Consider the following 17,767-nt stretch of genomic DNA (forward strand, 5'->3'; position numbering starts at 1 on the left):
CCCATTCTGTTAACTCTGTTATTCTCAAGTTATGTATAAAGAAGTCCAGCGCCTGCTGTAATTTCACTGTGAAAACCTTTTTATTGAAACTGTATCAGGGAGTCTTCCTGTCTATATTTGGAAGTGAGAGCAGAAAAGCAGAAGAGTGAACACAGCAGAAAGAGAACAAACTGAACTTGTGAATGGAAGCAATATGATGACCTCTCCTACTAACTAACCCTGAAGGATTTGATCAGACACTTTTGGTAAGACAGCAAGTCTGTCATGGAACCCAAAATGTGGGCCACGTGCACTATTAGGGGCCGTGTCCATTAAAGAGTGTTTTCCTGAGGCCAGTGGGAGTGCCATGTATTTACGCTCTGCTACAATCACCAGCACCACAAGGTGCTGAATGTATATTCTGAGCTGAGCGCTTCATATTTCTTTCTGGTCGCTGACGGTTTAAAAAATGTTAAACTTTGGGTTAGCGTCATCAAAAGTGTTTAACTTATGAGTATGTTGTGGTCTTACTGTGTACGTTATGCTGTTGTTTTTACTGTGGACTTTATGTTGTCATGTCTGGAGCACTGGACCAAAGGAATATCGCCGTGTGGATAATAAAGTGGACCTGAATCTGAACAAAACCATAGACTCACCAAGATCTTTCCTCGCCGGCCGTCATTTTTACTTTAAATATATTCCGCATCAGAAGCAACCAAAGTATCTCATTGAAAAAAGGCTAAATCATCCTGAAACAATCCCAGAATGGCATTTTCTACAGAGTGTCTGGCATTTTCAAGTGGGCAAAAACACTTAGGTGGAGGCGGGCCCTGAAGCCTTGATCAGACAGAGGGCATTTTAGGAGCCTGGGGTGGCGTTTATAATTGTTTTCAATGAGCGTAAAATCTGCGTTGCTAAGTGCCAACCCTAGTTACCATGATGTAAACAGAAAACAGCAGGAGGCAAATCAGTGAGATTTCAGGGGTGAGGTGTTTTCATTTAAGCTGTACTGTTAACAGGTAGCCAGTTCATGGTTTGGGTTCAGCTAACGTCAGCACTCATTCCTTCGTGCACATTGCTCTGTCTGATCAGACCCTTCGTGCATATGGTGCTGATTCTTTTTGAATTTCTATTGAATTTACTATTTACATTTAAATGAAGTCAGTATGACCTGTGGAGGACCACAAGAATCAACAGGTCCCCCTCTTAGGAAACGTTAACATGCTCCGGTTAGGCCAGATTTACATCTATTGTTCACTGGCTGATGGATGTCCCCTTGACTCACGTCAGTGCCAAAATAATGACCAGACGTGCCAGCATGATCTCTTACCAAATAAAGACAAAACTCAGGGGGCTGTGTTTGGCGCATGAAATAAAAGTCAGAGAGGTTTTGATACTGTGGGTTGAACCAGCGCTGCTTTATTTCACCTCAGTCCCTAAATGTGCTGCCACAGACAGATGAAACTGAAATAAAAAACAGAATTTAAAATACACTGTGTACCTTCTTTTCAATTCATATCTCTTTAAACAGTCACATTTTTCATACTCATTTATTCATTAAGACATGTAAAAAATGAATCTCTTGAAGAACAACTTCAAAAAGTTGAATAGATACCAATAAAACTAACTGCATTAGCTTTAGGTTTGACATTTAAGCCTAGTCAGTTGAAAGCGGTCCATTGTATTTATGTCTGTCTTTCTTGTACACCCACACGCAACTGCAGTCTAACATGAAACACTTAGAGGCGTTTGAACTGATGCTTGTAGCCTACTTCAGGGTAGCAGTCACAACACTTGATACAGTAACTACCTGACAGATGACAGCAGTGTACTTTTCTATTCAGCCCTAAATCTACAGTGAGGAGTTTAGCATGAACACACAACTATGTACAATGACTCAGCAGTCTCTTTGAACAGAGACTCATAACAATATAAAAACCATCAAACAAGAGGAGCTAAAATGACAAATTACTTTATGGATACAACCAGTTACTTTGTCACAAAACTGACATCATCATGGAGTCTGTCCTGTCGTCCAGCCTCTTAATACAGTACATAGCACTATCTAGACACATTAGGAGGCAATATTGTAAGGTACAGATATGATAAATGCTTTGCCATAGCATCTTGGTCTCCAGCGGACTCTTTGCTAAGCCCCACACCGCATTAGCTGCTCTTGCTATGTCCGTCTTTCAATTCTGGCACTGCAGTTCTCAATGATAACGTCAGCAGATTTACCAGCAAAATTCTTGGGGCTGTTTCACATATAAGTTAACAAAAGCAGTCCATCTATTTTATGAGCTGAAATGACAACTGTCGCTGGCAGATTTTGTCAGCTGTCGCTTGCTTTTTTACTGGCTGTTTCATTTCAAAATGAGAGCCCTGTTTAAAGGGCTCTTATATATGCACTTATACATGGTATCATGCTAAAAGACTGAGGCTAATGCTACACAAACACACTTTAGCTCTCGTGCTTTTGGAGGGTGGCGTATTGCTCTTGATAGAGTCCAATAAATACATATATACTTAAACTAAAGAGCTTGTCTTTCTTTAATCTTAAGGCAAGAACATTTAGTTTTAGAAGTTGACCGAAATCCCGATGGTTAACCTGCTACCGTTGTTATGAGCAGTGTTACAATGGGGAACGGCTAGCACCTGTAGCTAAGGAGGCCAGGGCTAAGCTGATAGCGGTCGTTTCTCAGACTCTGGATGGCACATGATAAATCAGTGGCAGATTAAATACAAAATTGTATCATTAACAAAACAATAACATGTTGATCTGGTCAAAAACTGGTTATCCTCCAGCATCAGCTGATTGGTGGAAGGGGTCTTGGAGTCAGCTGCTCCAACAGATACTGATTTATTTTTCAAACTATGTTCGTACTTCATTCTCTCCATCTCCATGTAGCTGTCAACATCATTACTGTCCTCGTCCCCCCCAATGTTCACCACCACCTCACTTGTATAGCAGCTGCAGATGGCTGGTGTGGCAGTTATTTCGGCTGATCTTGCTGTCCGGCAGGTAGAGGCTGGATGACGGGAGGCAGAAGGACGGAGGGATGGGGTGGATGTCAGAGATGGGGGTGGGGTAGCCCGGAGGAGGGGCCAGGGACCGTGGGTCACTCTGGGGAATGGCATTGGAGGAGGAGCTGTGGTTCTGGTTGGTGACAGTGGATGCTCTTCTCCTTGATCGCAGGGCTTGTCGCTCAGACAGCTGGTTTCTTAGCTCAGACACACGCTCTTCTTTCTGAGGGGACAAATAGTGAAAACAACTCACCAATCTTCTCCGGGGACAAGTCCTCTGATCCTAAAGACTGGTTTATGGTAGGCTTATGGTGTCATTTGTTTGATTGTTGAAAGCAGTTGTGTGGAAAGACATGTTTCAGACTGATTCCCTAAACATGGCTTAACGGGTCGGTTTACCCAAATTCACATCCATCTAGTGGTATCAATCATTTCCCAGGTTTTGAGATATGTTGTCAAGATATCTGTCTCCATACAATGCATTCAAAGTAAATGATATTAAATGTGTGCTACTGGTAGTTTTTGAATAAAGTAGTTTGATCAAAGAAACCAGAAAAGTCACAGAGATGCCTTGTCATCATGTGATATGTGAAGTATGAATAGATATGACGACAACTGAGCCAATTCTGTCCGCTGAGGAAGGCTTTGAGGCCTTTTTTTGTTTGTTTTATCATACATTCAACAATTCATATTTACAAAGTCAAGATCACAATCTTAAGGTATCTTCTGGACATATATTGAATCCTAATAAGATGTGAGTGAAAAGAGAAAGGACCTGGCTGACCTCCTGGATGATCTTCTGGAGCTCCTTGTTCTCTCTCTCCAGCTGTCTGGACTTCTCCTCGTCATTGTTATTGGTGGACGAGCCGGTCTTCATGGTCTCCTGGGCATCGGACTGCCACTCACCCCGTGTGATCAGACGCCGCATCTACAAATCATGCACATGTTATCCTTTCTATACATGTAAGACTTGTCATGAATGCTCACCAGTCACTGACAGAGTTCATCAGGGGTCAGTTTTTGGACTGACCCCTTTAGAGCTTAAATCATGATATATAAATGTGCTTAGCATATTTCTGAGACCTGAATACATGTTATTATTGTGGTTGTTTGTTACTGGGCCCAGGTCTTTGTCATCATTTAGAATAACCACAATAGGAATATGTGGGGTGACAGAATACTTAACTTTTCACATCGAGTCTAAGATTGAAAAACCTCATTTTAACACTGCTTGCGCAATTTCATGGACCCTTCACTGTGGACGGTTGTACTTGAATGTAATGAACTTTTTTATCCTATTCATATTTTATTTTGTACTATTCTTATGATATTTGATAATTTTTTCAGATGTTTCTAATTGTATATTTTAAGACAATGTATCTATGGTGTAAAGGACACATTTATACGTTCTGACTCACAATCGTGTTGATGCTTAGCTCTTCCACTTATTCATCTGAGCTGGTTTAATATACGTATATTTATAATATCATTTTTTGTTCACATTTTTATTCTGTAATTGTGTTATCTTTAATGATTGTATTCTACATCCAGATGCTTTGGAGCCAATAAATAAACGTTTTATGTTTCTAATGTCAAATTGTCAGCTGACAAAATACACTGCTTCTCCATCATTGTCCATCAAGTGTCTTTTTCAAGATATACTTATTCACCACCGTTTAAATCTGAATAAATACTCACCCATTAATGAAATAATTTACTCTCTTTGAAGATTAAGAAATATTTACATTCCAGAAGCAGGAACGAGTGCATTTTGGAGCATTTTTGAATATTAAAACTGCTTTTGATTTGTGTTCTGATTAAATGTCTGTTTTTTCAGAAAGCCATATTCTCAATCTCTGATGTTGATATATAACATTGTTTGGATGACTGCTTAGAATGAGATACTATAAATGCCTTGTAATCTGGATAAATAGCCATACATTCCTGTTGCTGAATAGTTATACAATTATGGACAATAGTTGGCTTCCACTTTGGAAAATAAGAGCTGGTTGAATCATGAGTTACGTGATCTAAGCGATTGTGCATTTAACACATACCAGTACATTAATAACCACCTTCTCATCTCACTCTGAAAAAAGGTAAAAACAACGAGTCTGGATCCGTCGAAAACAAAAATACAACACCAATTTAGTTCCCTGATTGAAACATTGCATCTTGTTTGTTCAATGAGACCTCACTAATGCTCTTTGTGGCTGAATGGGTGCAAATCCCTGGTGGAAAAAAAGCATCCAGAAAAATGGAGGCTGTTATAGTAATTAATGCATTAATGCATAATCAGACTGGTCGCAAGAAGGGTCAGTGCAAATGAATACACACAAACACACAAGCATGGTGAAAGCATAGCAGACTGTTGGAGACTTGAGCAGGTATTGATGCTGACATAGCGGCTGAGCCAATCTACACGTCTTTATGTGATATATTGTTCTAGCCCCGATGACTTAGATCCCTGATGAAAGGCAATCCATTACATCTGAAACTTTCTGCTGTAATCTACAGGGAGGATATGATGAGGAGGACAGTGCTCTGCTTTTACCTTGGGGACGAACAGAACCACCAGAGTGATGTAGACCGAGAAGACTATGGCCAAGGAGGCGAAGGCGAAGGAGGCGTCCTGCTGAGAGGACAGGATCATGGTGACTGGAGCTGTTATCATACACAGCACCTGAGGAAAACGGTGGATAGAAACAACACGTTTAGTTATTTTATGATAGAAAATGAAACCGCATACTTGTCAGGTCACCTGCTTGCTATATCTTTGGAAAGTTGTGATGGTCATCTTTTGGTGTTTTACTGTCGTAATGTATCAATTTGATTCATTGATTATTGAAGATATTAATTGGTAGAGTCATCAATGTTGAAAATGATTGTTAGCTGCAGCCCTAGTTTAGATAACATAAAGTGCCTGCTTATTTAGATTGTAAAGCCCTTTAAGGACACATTTGTGAATTGCAGTAGTGGGCCGTCAGGGCCAGCAAAGCCTTCTCTGCTGGCCTACACAGAATCCCAAAGTGATAGCTATTTTATAGTTTAATTCCATCCATCCATTTTCCTCCGCTTATCCGAGGTCGGGTCGCGGTGGCAGCAGGCCAAGCAGGCTGACCCAGACCGGCAACATGTTCCAGCTCATTCTGGGGGATCCCGAGGTGTTCCCAGGCCAGCTGGGAGATGTAATCCCTCCAGCGTGTTCTGGGTCTTCCCCGGGGTCTCTTCCCAGTTGGACGTGCCTGAAAAACCTCCAGTGGGAGGCGTCCAGGAGGCATCCTAATTAGATCTGAACCACCTCAGCTGACTCCTTGCGACGCGAAGGAGTAGCGGCTCGACTCCAAGCTCCCTCCTGATGACCGAGCTCCTGACCCTATCTCTAAGGCTGAGCCCGGCCACCCTACGGAGGAAGCTCATTTCGGCCGCTTGTAGCCGCGACCTTGTCCTTTCGGTCACGACCCAGAGTTGGTGACCACAGGTGAGGGTAGGAACGTAGACAGAGTGGTAAATTGAGAGCTTTGCCTTCCGGCTCAGCTCCCTCTTCACCAAGACGGTCCGGTGCAGCGCCTGCTTTACTGCTGCAGCCGCACCGATCCGCCTGTTAATCTCCCGCTCCATCTTACCCTCACTCGTGAACAAGACCCCGAGGTACTTGAACTCCTTCGCTTGAGGTAGGCACTCCGTCCCCACCTGGAGGGAGCAATCCACCGGTTTCCGGCAGAGCACCATGGCCTCAGATTTGGAGGTGCTAACTCTCATCCCCGCCGCTTCACACTCGGCTGCAAACCACCCCAGTGAATGCTGGAGGTCACGATCCGAGGAGGCTAACAGGACCACATCATCTGCAAACAGCAGAGAGGCGATCCCGAGACCCCCGAACCTGACGTTTTCCGCCCCCAGGCTGCGCCTAGATATCCTGTCCTTGAAAGTCACGAACAGGACCGGTGACAAAGGGCAGCCCTGGCGGAGGCCAACACCCACCGGGAACGTGTCTGACTTATTGCCGAGAATAATTTAATTATTATTCATAAATACACTACATGTATTACATTTTTCCCATTAGCTTATCATCTCATTGCACAGCTACCATCTTCCTCAGTTGCTCCGCTTCCAGCGCAGCTTGTTTTAAGTAGAGCTTTTATCCAATCAGATCTCACCTCTATGCTGTATCTAGGGAAAAAAATCTGCCCCGAGGCCTTCAGAAATACAAGTGCATCCCTTTGCAGTTTAAGTGAATGGGGACGATATTGTTGATTGTCATAGTCTTCAACCAATCAGATCTTAAGTTTGACATGTTGGGCGTATTCTTTTACATGTCAGAGCTTCTAGCTGGCCTCCAAGTAGGTCAGCATTAACGTTCGGCTTGATTGGTCAGTGGGCCAGCGTGACTGTTGTGAAACTAGCTTGCAGAACTTTGTAGTAGTAAGAGTTAAAGTTTAAAGATATGTAAGAAGTTTTTACGTGACATAACATTTTTAGCGTTTTGACATGTTGGGCGGTGACAAGCGGACATTTTCAGCCCTCAAACGCATTAAATTGCATTAAATTGCTCCCGTAGTTGTGCCTACGGTGTAGAAATGTGATCGACTCTGAATTGTAAGTCGCTTTGGATAAAAGCGTCTGCTAAATGACTGTAATGTAAAATGTAATGTAATTAAAACGTATTCAAGAAGTACAACTGGGGAGGCTCAACTGTCATCACTGGCGTCCATGAATGGAGAAGGACCTCCGTGGTGTTAAACTCTTTGTAATCAAAGAAAGGAGGATGGGCTTTGTCTTTCAGTGAACTGCAGCTTTGGTAAGTGAAGTGCTTTTGTTTATACATCTGCAGTAGCGTTACTACTGTGTTCATTTTTCTATTGTGTCGTTTTCATTATATGGTTGATATTGTTCCCTCTGATGTGAATAATCATGAATAATTGTGTTATTTTGGTTTTATATTATTCTACCTGCTTTGTTGTCATATGTGACTGGTTTTTGTGAGTTTGTTCTTGTCGTGTTAATTACATTGATTTTGACGATATGCATTGCCCGTTAATGACGAAGCATCCTGTCATGCTGGCGTCATAATGAGGTTATTAGGAGGTGGTTCAACTCCAGTACAGCACTGAAGGCCCAGGTATGAAATGCACAGGCCACCACTGGTGACTTGTGATACCGGGCTACACAATTCAAACTGAAGTGTCTGTCCACTGGGTTTTCTTGACCTGTTGGACATCATGTCACTGTACTCCCAGATCTCAGCAATGACTTTAGTGAGCACAATATTATCATAACTGATAAAGATGATGGCCAAAACAACTCAAATAAGACACACGTTCTAATAAATCCAAAATATGTTTTAAAACCTTTCTGGCGAATGATCTTTGTTGAATTGTTGATGCTTTTGATGGCTAAGCTGAATAATGTTGCCATCTAGTGTTTCTTCTTGTGTAGGCATTCATAATATATTTTTTGTATCGTTGGAAAAGAATTTCTTCTAGTTTTTGTTATTATTGGGTTATGATTAACTTTGAGATGGGAAAACAAATTGCAAAAACCAAACATATTTTTGTTAGATAGTGTTGTTCCTCCAACATAACAGCTACTTATAGAAAACAGACAACTGAATACAACTGAAGACTCCAAAACACATCGTTTTCACCATCCATCTGCAATAAGGATGGCATTGTAATTTGTTGAATTTCATTTGTTACTCGTTTAATTGCTGAGATTATATAATTGTGGTATGTGCGGTCGATCTGACAATGCAAGTTTCAGTATTGTCATACCAACAAAGTTGAATTAATCCAAAAGGCAGTAGGAAGAGAAGCACAACATCCATTGAAGCCTGAGAGAGGTGGAGGTGAGGCTGGAAATCAATACATATTGATCAACAGTCAGCCATCTCTGTGCAAAAGCTGAAAAATCCCATCTAGACTGGCAAATAGAAGCAGCAGGCCGACACCAGCCATGTTTTCTCTGCTGTGTCATTACTCACACACAGCGACGCACAAACACAATCCTGTCCTCTGCTCACACACAGTTCATCAAATTCATTTCAACCGCCTCACTGGCACAAATAGCATTGTTGTGCACCTGGGGGATTCGTTGAGGAGCGAACCACTGTCATTCTCGGAGACGAAGCGTTTCCACACAGTCTGCAACCTTTACAGAGACAGCTTTGGAGGACATCCATCCATTTTTTGCCACTTATACTGATGCAGATCGTGGTGGCAGTAGGCTAAGCAGGGACAGTTCTGCTAGTAATTCTGTATTTCACTTGTGATATAGAAAGACTTTATTGTACCGCTATCCTAACATGTGTCCAAGTGAAATGTCAAGTCAGGAAGTCTGGATTCTGTCAAGACAAGGTTAGTCAAGTCTTGAGTCATTTTAAGACCAGCCCAAGTCAAGTCACAAGTCTGTAGAAACAGTCCAATGAAGGGCGCCCAGGATCAAGCCTGATCAGATGCCACAAATCGGACTTAAGTTCCGGGTCAATCAATCAATCACCCAGACACAGACCTGTATCTTTGTTACTCTGCACAGTATTTATTGGAACTACTTTCACTGAGAGAAATATAATTGTTGACTATTTCTGGTTCCAAAATGAACAGGCAGATATTTAAAAAAAATCTAAAGCATTTTGAAGATTCCATAATTAGATCCTACAGCTAACCATTATTAATTTGATTTAGAGAGAGAGGAGATGACAGGCCACTCATTGATGAAAAACACACCAAAGCAGGAAGTAGAGAGGAAACACATGATTCTTTCCCTGTACCAATTTCACCCACACAGTTAATAAGGCTTCAACTGGGTTCAGTGCATGATAGATAATGCTCAGAGGTAAATGAAAATATGACATGAATGAAAATTACAAAATCAGCCGTATTGGAGATGTTGTTCATTATAATGCCACTTTAAGGGTGTGTGCGTGTGTGTGTGGGTGTGTGTGTGTGTGTGTGTGTGCCTGGCTGGAAAGAGCATGGCATTTCAAAACAGTAGCTGCCTCATTTGTCTATTAAATTGTCATGCAGAGAGGGATACTTTGCGTTTTGTCGAGTGATATTTGGTTGCAGTGAAACGACTTCTTGTTCTAGGACATACATTAAAAAGCTGAACAATTGATCTGGCGGTGTGACAGAGCGAACGGGCCCAGCCAATTCTAGACACAGAGAGCAGTGATGTCTTTGAAGAACACTTGAGGGAAGAATGTCAGAGTTATTCACACTGAACCTGGTCACAGTCATATCTTTTCTGCCTACACTTTCACACGGACTGAATGCAAAGGAATTTTAGAAGCAGCGCTACTGCATATTGAAGCCCAAATGATTAATCAAATAGCCAATATTATGTGATATTCGCTTATCACAACTATATCGTGTTGGCCAATAAATAACAATAATGTTTGCGTTGATTTAGAAACTTTGTCTTCCTTTCATAGCAGTGACAAGTTCATTTTCAAACTGTAAAATGTCGTGCTCACTACATATCCTGATCACAACACTTTAATAACCAAATTTAAGGAATTTCTATTAAAAATGTTTATATGTTAAAAATCGAAATCAAAGAAAGACAAGACAAAGAAAAGCAGCAAATCTTCACTCCCGAGAAGCTGGAATAAAGTCACATTTGGCATTGAAAGTGATATTGCCTCAAACGATTATTTGATGATCAAAATAGTTGCTGACTAATTTTCTGTCCATTGACTTTAACAATAAATCAAGTCATCATTGTATCCCTTTTTACAAACCAACAGACACTAGTGCATGTGTGTGTCAACATACAAGTGTCTAATGTGGAACATGTATCTGTTACAAATTCTCACATGGCCTTTGTGTTTTCTGGGCATGCTGCCGAGCCTCATGCATGCAGTGGTGTCGTCACTTAGTAGACTCATCGTGGACTGCAGAGTACACCAGCTGGCTTCACCCTAATTTAAGTCCACAAATTGGGCTGGAGGTGAGCCTCAGAACAAAGACGGCTGAGCTTTTTCAGCAGAGTGCGAAACGAAGGAGGAGAGGTCGAAGAAAGAGTCAAAGTGCCTGATGACGGAGGCTGTGCTTATGAAGGATTCGAAGTGAAAGACCAAGTCTGCAGACTAACACAGGGCCTGCAGAGAGGCACGCTACTGACAAACACATTAGTCCAGCTGCCACACACTTTTTCTATATAAATATTAACCGTGGTACTTTCAATGTCCTTTGGTAGTCGATTGTCACCATGGGTGTGAATGAATGCTGAGTAATTCTCAGAGAACACTGAAGGTCGAAAACATTCCCCCTTGATATTACTGATGCCTTTATATTGACTGTTCGATCCCCAGCTCCACTAGTCCATGTCGATGTCTCCTTGGCCAAGACACTTAACCCCAAATTGCCCCCATAGCTGCGCCTGTGATGTAAGAATGTAGTATGAATAGAGAGTCCTGATGGGCAGGTAGCACCTTGCATGGTAGCCCTGTCATCAGTGTATGAATGGGTGTGAATGGGTGAATGACGACATGTAGTGTTAAAGAGCTTTAAGTGGTCGGAAGACTAGAAAATACCTATACAAGTACAGGCCATTACCATTTTACCATTTATTCAGTACCTATTTGCTGTATTTCATGTTGTCATATAGATAGAGAGGACTGTGTTTGGGTGTATATAATGTCAATCTTTATTTGTATAATTTTTATACAAACATGTAGTGCTTCACACAATAAAATACATTTATTTAATTGATAGACATTTGTTAAATACCTGTGGTATTATATTGTAATCATCTTAATTATCATATTTGTATTTGGATAATGAAGAAATTAAGTTTATCTGAATTTCATTTAAGCTAATCAGTCCTAAGGTAAGCTGATGAGGAATGATTTCCGTTAGCAGCTAATGCTAGGATCGACGGTTTGATCCCCGGCTCCGCTAGTCGCATTTCGATGTGTCCTTGAGCAAGACATTTAACCCCCGTAGCTGTGCCTACGGTATATGAATGTGATACAATCTGAATTGTAAATCGATTTGGGTAAAAGCATTTTGTAAATGACTGTAATGTAATGTTATCAGTTAGTTCGGGAAGAAGGACCACGCCCCGAACAAAGCTCATTTCCTCTGCACAAAGTATTTAAGTACAACAAACCCGTTGACTTTATCTTTGACTCAGTTTCCACATGACGTGCGATTCCCGAACAAAAACCCCAAAACCTCGCTCTCCTACGAGTTCCGGATATAACAGTCCCCATATATATCCCACATTTCCGAGTGGACAGTCTCCTGACTGAAGAACACACTCACCCAGCGCAATGTCCCCTTCCATCAGTCCGACAGAAAAGCAAAACTTTACAAACTGTTCACAGACTCTCAGCACAACACCACTATCGCTCGGCAAGCCTCTAGAGCACTTCCAGATTCCAAACGCCGCTACTCCGATGACGACACAGTGCATTCCACGGCCGGAGAAGCCCAGCCATCCACATCAGCCCTTCCAGAGGGCCGGGTTGTATTGCACCCCGTCCAAACTCACCTTGCAGTCTCTTTTGCTCAGTCTTCATTACCATCCCACGCACATGCATCCCTTCATCCCAGCATCCTTTTCTCTTCCTGCCCCACTACCTCTGCCAACTTTGCTCCTTCCAACATGATACTGGCTACCTCAGCTGCTCAGACCGCTCCAACAGCAGGAATCCATGGCAGAGTCACCGGCCAACACCCCTCGTTTCCTACTGTTTAAGCTTTTCCCCCTCCCTTTCATCCGGCCATCACATTCACCCTAACAACACCTCTGCCTTTCACCTCAGCTTCTCGTAAACAAAGCCCCACCATTTACCGTAGCCTGCCTCCCGCAGGAGGCAAGGACACATCGACTTGGACTATTGGAGCCAGGGATCGAACCGCCGATCCTCTGATTGAAGGACGACCTTGCTCTACCACTGAGCCACAGTCGTCCCTAAACCAGCCACCAACTAGCCAACCACCTTCGGCCCTCAACCCTAGCTTCCGCCTAAAGAACCATACAGACTGCCAGTTCACTAGCTTCCTTATACAAAGTTTCACACACAGCTTCCACCCAGGTTTGCAGGTGAAGCCAGAATCTTCCTTTACGTGTAAAAATATGCAGTCAGCCATCTCCGAGCCTGATACAGTCGACAAGCTCCTGGCTCAGGGAGTTTAATACTCATACACGATCAGCCCACTCGCTAGCCCACCTTTTCCCCATATTCAGAATAAGTCCTATCGGCATAGCTACTAGGAAATATTCAGGAAAAAAAGAGACTCATCATAGACCTCTCATCTACCTACGGCTCTACCGTCCCAAGCATCAACAGCCTAATCCACAGCCCGGACTACTCCATGCAGTACACCACAATTGATCATGCCACATCCCTTATCCGCCTCACAGGTCAAGGAGCCGAGGAATTCCAGGCAATGAGTTATTCTACAATGACAACATCACCAAGCCGGAAGACATCCAGCTTTTGATGGATGCAGCACCCCCCATCGGCTTTGGCGGCCTCAATGGCGACAAGTGGTTCTCAGCCGAATGGCCGCCCAAATTCTCATCCCTCACCCCTTCTTCCATAATCTCCGATCCCATAGTTATAGCAGCTATTCTTTGGGGGCATGAATGGTCCAAAAAGACCATCGCTATCTACTGTCGTAGACATCATTAACAAAGGACAGTCACATTGTCTAGACATAATGCTGTTCATGCAGAAACTAATTTTGCCCCTCGAACACTCTTATCATACCTCATGGAATAGCTTCAAAGCTTTTCCCGCCTCCCTGAGCCTTCCATTCCCATCACTCGACATTCTGACCCTTACAAATTTCGCCCATTCCCTCCTCAAGATCAAGTCTTCCACCATACGGGTGGGTCTACAAAAGCAGAATTAACAGAATTATCGTCTATCACCTCAAACACAGCAAGACCAACCAATCTGGTCGACCTCAGCCCATCTACTTCTTCCGACTAGACTCTTACCTAAGTCCATATGAATCTATCCGCGACTACATAAGCTCAAGATCAGCCAATCGGCAAAGGGGCCACGCGATCCCGGTTTTACCACCGCCTCCGCTATATCTTATCCAGATCCGGAATATCCCCCCGAGTTTTACTCAGGCCATTCATTTAGCATCTGAGCCGCCTCCTCCGCTTCAAGTCAAGTATCCCTGATTACATCATTTGGCCATTGGTATTCCACTGCGTACCTCTCCTACATCCGCTCCAACCTGAACGACATCAGAAACACCAACCGGCACCTGTCTTCATGAAGCTGTCTCTTGGGGACTCTGCAGGACTCTACCTCCTTGTTCCTTCTTCCCTACATCCTTTTGTCCCTTACCTTCATCCCTCAACCTCCATCCCTAACCCTACATCCCTTCATCTCTCGACCCCAATACCTTTGTAACGGGTGTGGTAAGTACCCAGAAGCAGTACGACAAACACGCTGGATAGTTGAAATCGAAGCTTTATTCTAAACTGAACACACAACAGGTAACGGTCTTGGATATGCAAAGTTGTAGAATCCTACACGGTGGAACGCCAAGCTGTCAAGGGAGAAGGCAGACAGAATCCAGAGGAAGCAGAGGCAGAATCTGGTCGGGGACAGAAGGCTGAATTGTTTACCGGGGCAGAGGCAAGGTGGAGAAGTCCAAACAGTAGTGATGTTACGAGATGTGCCGACGCTTCGAAGCGTGTGTCGAGTAATGGAGGGGGCGTTTCCTTGAAGCGCGTATCGAGGCTTGCTTCATTTAGGGGAGGAGCCAAAAATGATGAGGTCCGAAGCCTCGCTGCCCGGCTGTACCACGTGACTGCTTCGGGAAGTGGTTCAGATTTTGCCGAGAGGTTTGACAGCAATATAAACCACTCAGGCTCCATTCAAAATGTGGGTTGTTGGTGGAGAGTTGTGAGTTTGGATAGTTTGGATGGCGTTTATATAGTTTGTAGAGTTTAGAGAGAGATAGTTTGGATGGCGTTTATATAGTTTGGAGAGTTTAGAGAGAGATAGTTTGGAGAGTGAGGAGAGAAGGATAGGTGATAAGATGGAGCCAGCTAGGAAGAGGAGGATTTCTCCTGTGTGGGAACACTTTGATTTGATAACTCCTAATAAGGTAAGCTACATCTAACTCTATTTCAGACACATTAGGTTTGCTTATCAAGAACTGTATTTTTCACAGTTTCTTATTTTATTCAAAGGTGAGGTGTTTATTGTGCTCCAAGGAGCTGGGGTACAATAACACCTCATCCATGCTAAGGCATCACCGTGCCTTGCATGAGAATAAGGAGGAAACTGGAGCTTCACCTAGCCATTGTAAGTCATTACAATATTACAAATGCACCATCACAATTTTTCCCTGTTCACTTTTGTTTATTGTGCAAATAAAGACAGGTAACAGACACTGTATTTATTCTCTTTTAACCAGCCACCAGAAAACAAGCGCTGGATGAAGCCCTCGTCTCCATGATAGTGAAGGACACACAGCCCTTCAGTATTGTGGATGATGTTGGATTCAGGGCATTTGTGTCCAAACTGGATCCCGATTTAAAGTAATAGGATTTTTCAGCCAAACAAAAGCCACCGAAGCAATAAAACGACTGACCTCAGAGTGTGCCACCATTATACGGTCAAAACAAAGCAGAGAGGAAATCCCCCAGGCTTCCACCTCTCATGATGTCACAGGAGGTAATCTATTATTTTACATTTTGAGATTGATTATTCCGATGAGAACACTTAGTAACATGATCTGTGGTTTCCTCTTAGGTAGCAAACTGTGGCATCGTTTAGACACCAGCGTCATGGAGGCACGGAAGACTCAAAATGTAACAGCAGATGCCACTGTGGAGGTCCAGCGCTACCTTTCCGAGCCAAATATAAGCAGGCTGGAAAAGCCTCTGGAGTACTGGGAGAGGCAAAAATTCCTGTATGCAAATTGATATAGACTTGCTCTTGCGTTTTTGTGCACGCCAGCATCTTCTGTAGCCTGTGAAAGGGTGTTTTCAAAGGCCGGAGAGGTTGTGTCAAAAAAAAGGAATCGTTTAAAACCAAACACTGTTGAGAAACTGTTATTTCTGAATAAAAATGAATAAAATGTCCCGTACATCACTGTCCAAGTTACACAAGCATATTCAGTCCCCTCTTCCTAGTTCCACAAGCACTTTCACTGTCCTCTGCCTGCTTAAGCCCATGCCATTTTCCTAAAGTGACATAATAACATCATTACACAACCTGCCATATCATATGATACTACCATTTTGGGAAAATGTACACACACAGAACACATTAAAAAAATATTTTATTATGCACATATGTCATAATTTATGTACAGAAATGATTTGGTCATACATTTTTGTAATTCCGTCATTCCCAACAGCCATAACAGACACAAAAATTCAATGCATCACATTATGTGGTTCAGATACAGCTGCCTGTGATTATACACTTGGCCAGTAGGTGGTATCGTGTGCACATGAAGCTTCGAGTAATGAACCCTTTCTCGAACCAATTGGCTGAAGTGTTGCGATGCCTCATGAGGCTTCATCTCGCCATCACTACCAAACAGGCAGGGTGGGCAACGGGACATCAGTTCGGAGGATAAACGCTGGAAGGTCAGGCATAAATGCGGAGAACGATCTGGCAGTGAGTGTGTGTGAGACTGGGGTCTAAATAGTAGGTGCAGCAGAGTGAGCAGGTGAGAGTGATGAGCTGATGAGGTGGGTGTGACTAGCAGGTGCACTGAATGAGATGATTAGGTGAGTGAGAGATAAGAGTGACAGGGTAGAAGTGGCAGAGCTCTGACAACCTTAGCCTATTTCCCTCCATCCCACGACCCCATCCCTTCCTCCCTCAACCCCTTTACGCTTCCTAAATCTAACCCTCTCATTCCATCATGCAATAAACCATTTGAAACCCATATCGTTATTAGCGTGGTCCTTGTTAGTGAATTAAAAGAGTGTGGTCTAACATATGCATATGACTATACATTTTCAACCTCTTCATTATTAAAATTAGCATTGTGATCCATATTAATTCATATTTAACTGGCCACGCTCCCTCAGCCCACATCACTTCCGGTTTGACTTTTTTTTAATGCCGAAATAAAAATGTCTTACAAAAACGACTCCAGATGTCACATATCTATGTATATATTTTTCAAACAATCTGGTGCCTACATCATTTTTGTTTACTGGGGGCTCTAACCTGCAAGTTGCTCTTTAGGTCATAGTTTTTGGCATATACACACACACACACACACTAATTGTACTCACTGCAACATTATAGATGGCCATGCCCACAGCTCGGTGGTCATTGATCTTCTCTGTGGAGATGGACTTGGTCTCATAGGCCAGGAAGATGCCAAGCAGCAGCAGTAAACCTTTATAACCATAGACCACACCTGCAGAGAGGAAACAATATAGCAGCTGTGAGAAATTATGGAACTGTTTGTACTGCTGCTCATTTTACACAGTACTTTAAGAGGGTGTAGAGTTAGTTCTCATCGTACAAAGTTTTACATCTTAGCCAATACCGGTTATTTTACATTTTCCAAATGATATGTTACACTGATTGCTCCTCACCCAGCCATGTGTTCATCTTTTCTGAGCTGCAGTGCTCCAGTAAAGGCTGGATCAAAACATCCAGGTCTCCTTTGGGGGCTTCCCTAGTGAATTTCTGCTTACATACAATCAACATGAACACGTAGGTGAAGAACAGCAATACACTACAACTTCAACAGTAAACATGCATGACAAAATCAATTTAAATTTAAATACATTTGGTAATGCCAAAATT

General features: G+C 42.8%; 1 protein-coding gene across 2 annotated transcripts in view; it reads right to left on the reverse strand.

Moving 5' to 3' along the window:
• Nucleotides 1-2,800: 2,800 nt before the first annotated feature.
• Nucleotides 2,801-17,767, reverse strand: part of gabbr1b (gamma-aminobutyric acid (GABA) B receptor, 1b) — an 83,967-nt gene continuing 69,000 nt past the window's right edge. For both annotated transcript variants that reach the window (XM_079287944.1, XM_079287943.1), the window contains exons 14-18: nucleotides 17,554-17,647; nucleotides 17,245-17,372; nucleotides 5,558-5,686; nucleotides 3,788-3,931; nucleotides 2,801-3,226 (exon numbers count right to left, since the gene is read on the reverse strand). In XM_079287944.1, coding sequence (XP_079144070.1) covers nucleotides 2,936-3,226; nucleotides 3,788-3,931; nucleotides 5,558-5,686; nucleotides 17,245-17,372; nucleotides 17,554-17,647 — 786 coding nt within the window. In that variant the 3' untranslated portion in view covers nucleotides 2,801-2,935. The remainder of the gene's footprint in view (nucleotides 3,227-3,787; nucleotides 3,932-5,557; nucleotides 5,687-17,244; nucleotides 17,373-17,553; nucleotides 17,648-17,767) is intronic.

Source organism: Melanostigma gelatinosum (genome assembly GCF_949748355.1).
Source record: "Melanostigma gelatinosum genome assembly, chromosome: 17".
Taxonomy (NCBI): Eukaryota; Metazoa; Chordata; class Actinopteri; order Perciformes; family Zoarcidae; genus Melanostigma; species Melanostigma gelatinosum.